General features: G+C 37.8%; 1 protein-coding gene across 10 annotated transcripts in view; it reads left to right on the top strand.

Moving 5' to 3' along the window:
* The window catches only part of LOC136858058 (band 7 protein AGAP004871), a 493,935-nt gene that overhangs the window by 437,782 nt on the left and 43,202 nt on the right, over nucleotides 1-12,951 (top strand). For all 10 annotated transcript variants that reach the window (XM_067137306.2, XM_067137302.2, XM_067137307.2 and 7 more), the window contains 2 exons: nucleotides 5,739-5,900; nucleotides 6,848-7,013. In XM_067137306.2, coding sequence (XP_066993407.1) covers nucleotides 5,739-5,900; nucleotides 6,848-7,013 — 328 coding nt within the window. The remainder of the gene's footprint in view (nucleotides 1-5,738; nucleotides 5,901-6,847; nucleotides 7,014-12,951) is intronic.

Here is a 12,951-nt window from a genome sequence, read left to right as displayed (position 1 = left end):
TTGACGTAATGTATCATTTCATCATCATCAAGAGACTGTGTAATGGGAATACAGCTGTTGATATCCAACCATTTGCCAACTTCTCTTTCATCAGACTGAAATTTCTTTGATTGTAACATAAAGATTATTGCTGATATAACATGTCTTTTCTGGTCACAATTGGAAGCCTACAAAATCTTCTCCATCACTCTTGTTCTTCTAAAACATTACCATGGGCCATACTTTGTGCCAAAAACAATGTAATATTATTGTTTCAATATCTCAGTATGACCAAGATGAGATATAACACATCCTATATTCTGAAAGACTTTAAAAAATCTTTTACAGACTCTTTGTAGTTGATACATTTCTGCATGAAAAAGGCTCAATAGTTCATTTTAATATTCAGCTTAACAGTTCAGGTATAGCTCTGCTGGTGACTTCCCACATGCAAGGGGTGTAGCACGGTATCGAAACAGAATCTTTTGTATTTTCTCGTAGATTGGGACATTATCATCTGAGGCAGAACGGAGACGATTCTTTAATATTTGAACATGTTATTCTGCTAGGCTGTTAGTGGCTGGGTGATCAGGTGCAATGAATTTTTGAAAAATTCCATTTGTTGAACAATAGGTGCGAAATTCATTGCTTTGAAAAATGGCTGCGTTATCTGAGACAATGCTTGCTGGAAATTCATGAGAAACAAATATACGGTTTAACAACAAAATTGTGGAGGTACTTGTTGGTGTATCTCGGAAAACTTGCACTTCTGGCCATTTTGATTTGGCATCCACACAAATCATAAAGTTGCAGTTTTCAAAAGGTCCTGCATAATCAATATGCATTCTTTCGCAGTTCTCGTCTGGTTCATCCCATGGATGCACTGGTGATTCTGGTGGATTTTCTCTTGTCAATGCACGTGTTTGACATCCTTTTACTATGATATAGATGTTGATTCCCATAGGGAACCTGAAATATTTGTCCCAATTGAGTAAATTTATAATACCATTTATATTGGTATTATCCTTTTACTTGGTGTTCAATGTCTCGATCAATTCCAGGCCAATAGACATAGCGACGGGCCAGGTGTTTCATCTTTATGATGCCCAAATGAGTTTCGTGAAGTTCATTTAAAACCTGATCTCTTAGTCTGGAAGGGATAACAACTCTGTTATGTCTAAACAGCACACCCTCATTCAGAGTATATTCAGAAACCATCCGTTCATTCTGTAAATCAAAAACAAGTTTACTCAGTTAATGATCTTTACATGTTTCATCCTGGATGGTGCAAAATGTGATTCGTTCGCTTGAAATTTGAAAAATTAGGTGCATAAATAACTGGTTAACTTCATCTCCAATGGAGATATCTGTTGAAGAATGGACTTGCTGTAGGGAAGCCCGCAATAAACAGTCAACATTTGGGTTCTGTGCACCCTTCTTAAACTGAACTGTGTAATCAGCCCGTGATAAACAGTCAACATTTTGGTTCTCTGCACCCTTCTTAAACTGAACTGTGTAATCAAATCCTGACAAGAACCAAGCATATCATAGTAGACGAGAAGATGCCATCTGTGGTAGAACTTTGTATTGCTGAAGCCCGTGATAAACAGTCAACATTTTGGTTCTCTGCACCCTTCTTAAACTGAACTGTGTAATCAAATCCTGACAAGAACCAAGCATATCATAGTAGACGAGAAGATGCCATCTGTGGTAGAGCTTTGTATTGCTGAAAAATGCATGTTAGCAGCTCATTGTCGGTCACTAGTGTGAAGTGCCTGCCAAAAACATAGGCGTAAAAGTTGTTGACAGCAAATGCCAACACTTCCCTACCTAGTTGACTATAGTTCTGTTCTCATACAGTCAGTGATCGTAATGCATAAGCAATCGGCCTTTCTTCTCCATCATTTAGATGGCTAAGGACAGCGGCAACACCTGTTGAACTTGCATCTGACGCCAGAACTATTGGTAATTTTGGATCATAGGGCATTAAGACCCTATCGCTACACAACTCTGCTTTTAACTTGAGAAATGCGGCTTCACATTCCAAGTCCATATGTTACATTAACCTTTGCAGAGCAGGTGCCATAATGGATGTGACATAGTGGAGAAATATGGTATAAACCTGGAGTAGTATGTGATTAGTCCCAAAAATCTGCGTAGTTCATCAATGTTTGTAGGATGAGGGATGTCATTAATAGCTCTAGCCTTTTCTGGGGACTTACTGATGGTACAGTATTATGCTGGATGACATGGCCCAAATATTCAGTTCTCTCTTCAAAGAAAGAACACTTAGCTTGGTTGACATGCAGATCAAAATCAGATAATCTGTTCAGACATAACCGCAAATTGTGTGTGCACTACTCCAGAGTTGACCCATGTATGATCAAGTCATCAAAATAGGCTTCTGTTTTTGGAAGTCCCCTGAGGATTTGTGAAATGATTTGGTTAAATTCGGATGGTGCTGTTATAATTCCGAAACTTAGACGATTCATTCTGTACGTTCCACGATGGTTAGATATAGTCCGGATTGTAGCACTTTCATCATCAACTTTCAAGTGTAGATATGCTTTGAAGAAATCCAGTTTACAAAAATATTTGGAATCATGTAGGCTGTTCAACACATCATCAATTCTCCTTATGGGGTAATTTGCAGCAACAAGTTTCTCATTTACCCCACATTTGTAATCAACACACAATCTAACTCCTACATCTGGCTTGGGAATGACGACCAACGGTGATCCCTAATCACTTGATGATATTGGGGATATGACCCCAGCTGCTTCTAATGAGTCTAGCTCCCTTTCAACTCGTACATTAAATGCATAGGGAACATCCCGTTCTCGTGTAAATACTGGTTTAGCTCCTTCACGTAACTGTAACTTTACTTCAAATTTTGGAGCACGTCCAATTCTTTCTTCAAAAATATCAGGAAATTAATTAATTATGTCATCAACTTAAGAGATAGCATTAACTGGATACGACATGAGTGGAGTTTCCTTGCTAGCATCTATTTCCTTTAATTCAATACCAAGTCTCCTAATCCACAATCTTCCAAGTAATGCTGAATAGCCCTTGGGGACAATATATATATATATATATATATCATCTTGGATTTCCTTGTCTTTATATACAGCTGAGACTGTTACCTTTCCCATAGGTGTGATAATATTGCCTGAATATGAACGAAAGGCAATTTCAGATAGTTGTAAGGGTAAACCTAGATCCAGTTCATCAAATGCATCTTCAGGGAGCAGAGTAAAACATGCACAAGTCAACTTCAAAACACTGTGTCTTATTGTTTGGTGATACAGTAACTATATATTTATCAGAGTCAGGAGTAGCTTCAAATAATTCTACATGTGACAGAGAAAAAGGTTCTGCTTTACTCATACCGTATGAATAATCCTGGGCATCACATGGGATAACTGAAATTGAGTTCGTTGATCTGGAACTATCTGCTTTTGATTTGGAATTTCACATTAGGCTGGTGATACACACCGAGGCGAGATGACCTTCTCTTTCACAAAATTCACATCTAATATCATATCTAACTCGGCATTCTGACACAAGATGATTTGACTTAGCATATCGGAAACAGAGGTTATCAATTCCTAATCTTCTGAAATCAGGTCTGATTCGCACTAAAGAGAGTACATTGACCATACGGATACTTTGATTCGGTGAACGTGTGTTGCGTGGATTGTCAGGGTTCAACAAATGGTTACTCTTGCTATAACTGGGGTTTCAGAGAATGATAACGAAAATTGTGATCTCATTGAAAGCGGTGATCTGAGCCAGCAGTAACCTTATATGTATCGCTGTTGTTGAATTCAGATGCTGATGAAGGGGATTGTCTGGTTAGTTCCCTACTTTCGATTCTAGATATTTCCAACAATGTTGCCTTAGCTAGGATTTCATCAAGAGTGGTGACATTAGATTGCAGTAGCTGTTTGCATAACCAATTGTCCCATAAGCCTCTTATGAACTGGGCTCTTAGAAACACATCCGAAATTGAAACTGTACATTGATGTTGACATTGATACTTGACTGTGAATTCGCACTCAACTAAATTGCGTTGAAGAGTTGTGAGAAAATCGGTGATAGACTGTCCCTCTTTCTGATAGACATTTAAAAAATAATGCTAGAAACAATGGCTCTTCTATTGGAACAAGCATTTGGGTGAACAGTTTAACCAGATCTGTAAATGACTGAGTTCTGATCGATTATTCTGGGCCTAGAAACGCAGATAAACTGTTGTAATGCACAGAACCTAGAGAGATGCATAGTAGCTGTGCTTTCTTTTCCTCATCTATGATATTTTTCATTGCTACATAATTCTCAAACCTCTCCATATAGCATGCAAAATTTTCTTTCCTAGAATAAAAATTTTCAAATGGTTGTATGCTTGAAAAGTTACCGGAATGCGAGACTTCTCTTCCTGATTCTCTTAGGAATGTTGTTATAAAGTGAGTAAGCAGGGTTTGTTATTGTCAGTTGAATGCATCTAATAGTTTAGCAAATTGCTCTGAATCCATTCTCCTGAGTATAACCTAATTGTGTCAAAACAGCGGTATATATTTTCGGTAGTCAATTGACAGTACTCTGCAGAATATTAGCAATACTTATTTATATTTTCACCTCATTGTCGACTGTTATGTTCTGAACACTTTACTAAATATATAGATATATTTAATACTTAACATTTTTTTTGCCATTTGCTTTACGTTGCACCGGCACAGATAGATCTTATGGCGATGATGGGACAGGAAAGGCCTAGAAATGGGAAGGAAGAGGCGTGGCTGTAATTAAGGTACAGCCTGGTGTGAAAACGGGAAACCACAGAACACCATCTTCAGGGCTGCCCACTATCTCCTGGATGTGAGCTCACAGCTGCGCGCCCCTAACCGCACGGCCAACTCACCCGGTATACTTAACATTATTTTATTTTGCTGCACAGCATGACGTATCTAATCATTACAATGAAAGTCCCAATTAGAAGAACAGCTGTTCTCTCCAGAGAGTATACATCTCTATGTCCTTACGCTGATGTTTCCAGTGCACTCAGTGTTTTAAAAATACACTACAGGTACCATGTCTCTGTTTGATGGTTAAGCCAGTCAGTGGAATAAACTGACTTGAAATATCTATTGAATATCTATTTTTTAAAATGAAATTTCCTTGCCTTTCCCTGAACCATTAGTCTTGAAATACAGACACCTTCTCACCTCTCAAGTGAAAAATCTTATAAAGCACACAATCCACTTTTACACTATGAGAGTGAAGAGTTTTATGATTTCAACTGCTTTTGCTGATTCAAATTCATTATAACTTCAATACCAACCTATATAACCTATTATAACTTCCCTCCTACTAACTCCTTTTTTCATCTTATCCAGCAATTTCTACTTTTGCTTGAGCCTTGGAACATTTAACATTTCTGTTTTCCTTTGCTGATTTATCCATCATGTTGTAATTCCACACACTGATAAACAAACTATATGCATTGAGTCTACTGTTGGTATACTGACAGTGCACTTCACTTAAGCTGAACTGTTTGGTGTGAGCACATTTATTAACAATGATAGGAACAATGAAGACCATCAAACATTATCATGTCAGAGTTTCTTGGAATTCCCAAGAACTCTTTCTCTTCCCCCCCTCCAAGTGAATGTGCCATTGTTTTGGAATTGCCAGGGGTATCTGAATGCTGGATGTGAGGGATTCTACTGTATTTGCTAACAAATTTTTTGTCCTTCTAGCCACTCGACCCGTCTGTTGGCAGCCACTACCCTGCGAAATGTCCTGGGCACCCGCAATCTATCTGAAATTCTCTCAGAACGTGAAGCAATTGCTCACACTATGCAGTCGGCTTTGGATGAGGCTACTGATCCTTGGGGAGTCAAAGTGGAACGTGTGGAGATGTAAGGATTGCATTTACTAATTTATTTTTTCTTTGTAAATCTACTCTTTCTTGTTAAAAATTCATTTCAGTAGAAAATGTACATTGGTATTTTTGTTTAGCTACCATATTGATTTGTTACAGTTAAGATTCCTTGGCTGTAGTAATGTATTAACTAACTTTGGTGCTTGGAATTTATCTCTAACAGCAGCTGTAAGTGATGCAGGAAAGTAGAAATGTAGAAATTGAAGATGGAAAAGCGAAAGCTGTTTGCTGAGGACAGAATTTTCTGCAATAATATTGTTCGTATTAATTTTCATGGCTTCATGCGTAGAGATCACAAAGTATTTTACAGTGATACCATTTATTTGACTTAATTAGAGGTTAGTACCACTAGGTATGTTAGAAAGAAAATAAGTTTGCTTGGCAGTATCAGTGGCTGTGTCGATTTAATTTTCAAGGCAAGAAATTAAATCCTAGTATTATCATATATGGCATTCTGTTTACTGTGTATTTCCTTAATCTGTGATCAGAAGTACAAGTTCATAGTTAGACATGATTCGGTTAATGTTGGTGGTTTTGTCTATGTAAAATAGGGTTGGTGAAAATAGCTCTTTTGCCTTATGAAAGCTTTAGATTTTGGGCTACCTGAGCAGAGTTGAATTTTCTTAGACAGAAATGCTGAAGTCTTGTGCTTGACTATTGCAAAGTTAATTTCATTTAATAACTGCTGCCATTATGTTAAACAAATTGAAGGCATCTATCAATAACACTTACATTATTATTACTGCATCATAGCTTAATATCACAATGCCTAGATATTTCTAGACTGAGGCCTGGAACTCCCTTTCCCTTTGTTATTCTCACTACATTCACAGACCATTTTAACTTTGCTGTTGTGAGTTGCTCCTGCTGTTTGCTACTCCCACTTGTTTTCTTTATCGTCTTATTTATTATTCTTGCATGTAGTAAGGACGTCCGCCTGCCAGTCCAGTTGCAGAGAGCTATGGCAGCTGAAGCTGAAGCAGCTCGTGAAGCTCGTGCCAAGGTGATTGCTGCTGAAGGAGAAATGAAAGCATCTCGAGCTCTCAAGGAAGCCTCTGATATCATCTCAGAAAGTCCTGCTGCCCTACAGGTAAATGGAGTGACTTTTTAGGCACTTAGGTTGGTATTGAAGTGTTTGTAATGAGTTGTAGAAGGTTTTATATTTATTAATTTTATAGAGAGTAGATAGGGACAGTATACTTCATGGAAGCGACATATTCAAATGCTGGGCAATGAGAGGATAACCATGGATGGTACAAAGGGGGAAGATAAAAATAGCAATAAGTACGAGTTGTTAGAAAGATACAAAGACACTAAGGTCAAACAAGAATGCCAACATCAGATGAACAAAATAGATGTATTCTCATATAAACACAAGAGGTTAGCAAGTAAAGCACCACAACAGAATGGAAAGATTATGACTCTTATCAGAACAGTTGAGAAAGGAATTTTACTAAGATCGGTTACGGCAACTTGATTTGGATTTTATCCGAATAAAATTTACAAATACATACATTAAACAGCACAGACGTTTCCCAGCCAACTGTACTAAGAGTAATAAGAAAAAGGTAGGGTAATAAGAAAACAATAAAATTGGGGAATAAACCAAAGCACAGCATTTTAAATTACGAAGTCCAGCATACCATATAAATAGACCTGACTAGAAGATGTACGATACTGCAAATAACAAATTTAAAGAAAATACTTGATGCAGCACAGATGTATTTAGTCCAGCAGAATGAAGTTACCTGTCCACAAGCTGAGTATACAAGATTTTCAAAGTAGAGAAATATGTACAGGACAGAAGTATGAAAGGTTTTTGAGCGCATTGACAAAATAATGTTCATCTTCAGATAAATTCCAAGAGCGTATAAGTTAAAGAGAGATCCGCCTATTCTCTTATGGATAATGATTGAGTGCAACTACTCGAAAACATATTCATGCAACGTTTACATATGTGAGGTTTACAATATCTCATGGTTGAATAGTAAAGTCCCATACTGAGGTGAAAATTTACACCAGCATAGCACATGTTCTCTCTTTCCAACAGCCAAAGAACGCCTCAAATTAGAAGACAAACAGAGCCAGTTATATAGGCAAGTTGGAGTGGAGAGGTACAGGGAAGTCGTGACACATGAGACAGAAATCACCCTGAATATCCACGAAGTAGAGTAGAGTGTAGAGCCGATGACGTCATCTGAGCCTGACACAGGCGATGGGCTGGCAGTATTCCCTTAGCAGTACCGGAGTGCGGAGGTCAAACGCCGGGAAGAAAACAGCAGAACACAACGAATGCAGCGGAGTTGAGTCTATATCATTACAGTAACTTATGCCATCGTTTCTGAAAATATAATATTGCTTTGTTTATGTTATGAATATTTCTTTATGAAATAATAGAAACTGTTACTCGTCACAAGTTTTATTAAAAATCATTTACTCCACTAAGTATTTCAGAGACTTTGCTTCATTGTCAGTTGTTATTCTACTTGATACACAATTGTTTTCAAAGAGTATTGTGGCACATTGGCGGGATAAAGAAATGGATACAGAAACTGGTAGCGTTCTTCTTCTAAGATTTTTTAACTAATTACTATAGCTACACACAGGCATTACAAGATAACTTACATTCATGATACATGTACCACAATCGTACTGTTTGCACACTCTCTCTCTCTCTTATTTCTCACTGTTCATTCACACTAATTCACTCAGTCTTCAATCAATCAATCAATCAATCAATCAATCAATCAATCAATCAATCAATCAATCAATCAATCAATCAGTCAGTCAATCAATCACTACTGATCTGCATTTAGGACAGTCACCCAGGTGGCAGATTCCCTATCTGTTGTTTTCCTAGCCTTTTCTTAAATGATTGCAAAGAAATTGGAAATTTATTGAACATCTCCCTTGGTAAGTTATTCCAATCCCTAACTCCCCTTCCTGTAAATGAATATTTTCCCCAATATGATGATCCTCTTTAATTCCAACTTTATCTTCATATTGTGATCCTTCCTACTTTTAAAGACACCACTCAAACTTATTTGTCTACTGATATCCTCCCATGCCATCTCTCCACTGACAGCTCGGAACATACCACTTAGTCGAGCAGCTCGTCTCCTTTCTTCCAAGTCTTCCCAGCCCAAAACTTTGCAACATTTTTGTAACACTACTCTTTTGTCGGAAATCGCCTAGAACAAATTGAGCTGCTTTTCTTTGGATTTTTTCCAGTTCCTGAATCAAGTAATCCTGGTGATGGTCCCATACACTGGAACCATACTCTAGTTGGGGTCTTACCAGAGACTTCTATGCCCTCTCCTTTGCATCCTTACTACAACCCCTAAATACCCTCTTAACCATGTGCAGAGATCTGTACCCTTTATTTACAATCATATTATGTGATTACCCCAATGAAGATCTTTCCTTATATTAATACCTAGGTATTAACAATGATCCCCAAAGGGAACTTTCACCCCATCAACACAGTAATTAAAACTGAGAGGACTTTTCCTATTTGTGAAACTCACAACCTGACTTTTATCCCCGTTTATCATCATACCATTGCCTACTGTCCATCTCACAACATTATCGAGGTCATGTTGCAGTTGCTCACAATCTTGTAACTTATTTATTACTCTGTACAGAATAACATCATCTGCAAAAAGCCTTATGTCTGATTCCACTTCTTTACACATATCATTGATATATATAAGAAAACATAAAGGTCCAGTAATACTGCCTTGAGGAATTCCCCTCTTAATTATTACAGGGACAGATAAAGCTTCACCTACTCTAATTCTCTGAGTTCTGTTTTCTAGAAACAGAGCCACACATTCAGTCACTCTTTTGTCAAGTCCAATTGCACTCATTTTTGCCAGTAGTCTCCCATGATCTACCCTATCAAATGCCTTAGACAGGTCAATCGCGATACAGTCCTGAATCCAGGATATCTGCTATATCTTGCTGGAATCGGTCACTAGCACTACAGTCTCACTCAGTTACTTCGTTGGTGCTGTGACAGTCCACAGTTCACAGCCTGCACACATCAGTCTTGCAGCTCGGGATATTTGCTGTCCATAAACTCCGGTAGAACTCTGAGAGAACTCTGTTCACAGCCCCATGCCAATACTCGGTGATCTCTCCCACGCTGCACTAGAACACGCGACATTCTCTCACAGCAGCCGGCCTATGAGACACACAATGACAGGCATACAGAACAAGTCCTCATTTCTAACAGGTGGACACTCCAACAGACTAGTACACTCAGCTCAGGCTGTAACTCACACTCAGACTGACTGCACTCTTCGCACCATCTTGGCTCAACTAACTCACATGGAACTCACCACACCAATTGAACTAACCTCTTAGATCGTGCTTGACTTATATACACCTAAGCGGCCCTTCAAGATACATCGGTCACTCGAACCTCACAGAAACCTCCAGACATGGAAGGCTCTCGGTCCGTGGGTCTCATCGCTTCTGCACCCCTCGAGGCTTCCAGCGACGTTGTGACCAATGACGGTCACTGTAGCAGTGTCTGACTAGTGCACGTTCGCCCTTCCCCACCGTCAGGTTGGCTGTGCAGCGGGTAGCGAGGCTCCAATGCGGTGACACCACACGGGGTGGGGCCACAATGGATCACTAGTTCCACAAACTAGTGAACATACAACACTATTATGCTATTGTGTAGTGGAGTAGGCCTATCACTTAATAAAACTTGTGACAAGTCACTATCACTTGTGACTTGTGATAGTCATTACAATTGATGTTAAGATCATTGTGAAAATGTAACAATGAATATGATTCAGATTATTTATTTTGAATTAATCAATAGTTATGATTGGAAGTCAAATGTACTTATGTACTAAATAAATAGGTTATCTTCCTCATCAGTAGATAGAAATGCCTAATAATCATACTACATCCACAAAGTGCCAATATCATGCGGCGGCTTTGAATCCGAAATGACGATTGATAGAAAAATGACATATTAAATGTCGTACTGAACATGTCAAAAGGAAGGTAGTTCCAATGATAACATGTAATCCATGGAACCCTTTTGCTATAAAATAAAGGTTGATCTGTATACAGCGTCACTAATTAGTAAAAGGGGCTTATTATTTCATAAAGAATTGATTCACAATCATGGACAAGGCCTATAAAAAGACAAGGTTATGTTTAAGATTATGAATGTTTTATCTTGATTGATTGATTGATTGATTGATTGATTGATTGATTGATTGATTGATTGATTGATTGATTGATTGATTGATTGATCAATTGATTTCGTGTGACCTCCAGAAAGGCCTTGTGCAGGTCTTACTAGTTGGTACCCATGGGTGACCTGTGCATGTGCGTGCGTGTATTTTGATGAATGAGGTAGGGAGAGGATGAAACCTGGTGTTGGCATATAACATACTCATGCTGACTAACACTAAGAGGTTTGCTCAAGCTTTTACATCTCCATCCGACAGATACATTACCATCAACAGCGTTATGTACCGTCATTCCGTATGAACACTGTGCGGTGGTTTGGAATTGAATCCAGGCTTTTGCCACGCAATCTAGTGACTAGAAATTGTATACCTTCACTGTGTCGGCTAACATTCTGAAGAAATATTTCAGATGCAATAATATGTTAGTTTGGAACTTCACAGGGATAAATTAGTAGATATTTGTTCAGAGAGTGATGGTGAAAGGTGAAAGGGCTGCCTGTGAAACCACAATGAAAAAGATTGTACAGGATGTCACAAACTTCCTCTTCACTTTGTTAGGAAAGTATACTATTTTGTCATAGGATATAAACTTCATGGTTTTGATCCACATTGAATTGTGATCACAATAATAATTAAACTTATGTCGTAATGGTCCACCTTTTCAATACTATACTATATTTCAATACTATATACTATACTGTATTTCAATACTGTATTGAAAAGGTGGACCGTTACGACATAATTTTTATTATTATTATTTTTTTTTTTTTTTCATTTGGCAGTCAGTTAGCAAGAGTTTATTTCTTGTACAGTTGCAGCAGTAATAATATCTAGTGCAGATGAGTGGCAGCTAAAGAGCACACGCATCAGTCAACAATAGCCAATCAATGTGGTGTTGATTATGAGCAAAATCCATTCCCTATGTTATTCACAGTTATGTCAGTCAACGTTGGGTCCATTAAAAAAAAGCTAACATGACATAAAAAGTTCAAAATTAATTTTAAATTGTTTTCTAAGTAAAGTTGACTGCAAAATATCAGCAAGAAATAATTTATTTCTAGTGTTGTTTTACCTTTGAATATCTTATGCTAAGTACTGTAGTTCAGCAATGCAATTTTAAAATACATGCCAAGTTGCCCTGCCATTTTCACTTGATAAGCAAACAGATAGACAGAAATAGAACAATGGTTTCTATATAACCTAGTGTGACAGATTTCATAGGGAAAGAAAAGAGAAAAATGTGTTGTATTTGGACTGTTTGGTAGAGAAAGAAAAGGAAAACATGTGGACTTACAGAAGCAGTCATTTGGAAATGTAACTATTATTGAAAAGTTGTAAAGGGTTGTTTTCATTATTGTTGCGTGATATTTTCTAACATTGAAAATTGTAAAGGGTTGTTATTGTTGGGAGATTATACGGAATTTTAACACCTTTAACACAAACCAAAACACCAGATGAACAGCATCCAAAAAATAAACAAATGAACATCAGGTTGGGCAACGTGACGACTGTAAGAAAGGATGTGGAGCAGGCGTGGAAACCCTACCCAGGCCATGAAGGTACGTAGGTTGCGAATTTCAAAAGAAACCAACCATGAAGGCCATGAAGGTACGTAGGTTGCAGATTTTAAAAGAAACCAACGATGATCCCTTGATCTGCTGATATTTTTTCCAAAATAAACGTTACCAAATAAAATTCATCAAATCAAAAATCAGGTTGTCATATCTCATAACCAACAAGATTAGACATAATTTACCAAGGACTATTCCCTTAAGTCAATGAAGCTAAGGGAAAGATATACCTTAACATAAT

The sequence above is a fragment of the Anabrus simplex genome, chromosome 1 (assembly GCF_040414725.1).
Source record: "Anabrus simplex isolate iqAnaSimp1 chromosome 1, ASM4041472v1, whole genome shotgun sequence".
NCBI classification, from domain to species: Eukaryota; Metazoa; Arthropoda; class Insecta; order Orthoptera; family Tettigoniidae; genus Anabrus; species Anabrus simplex.
This window is presented reverse-complemented; position numbering and strand designations above follow the sequence as displayed.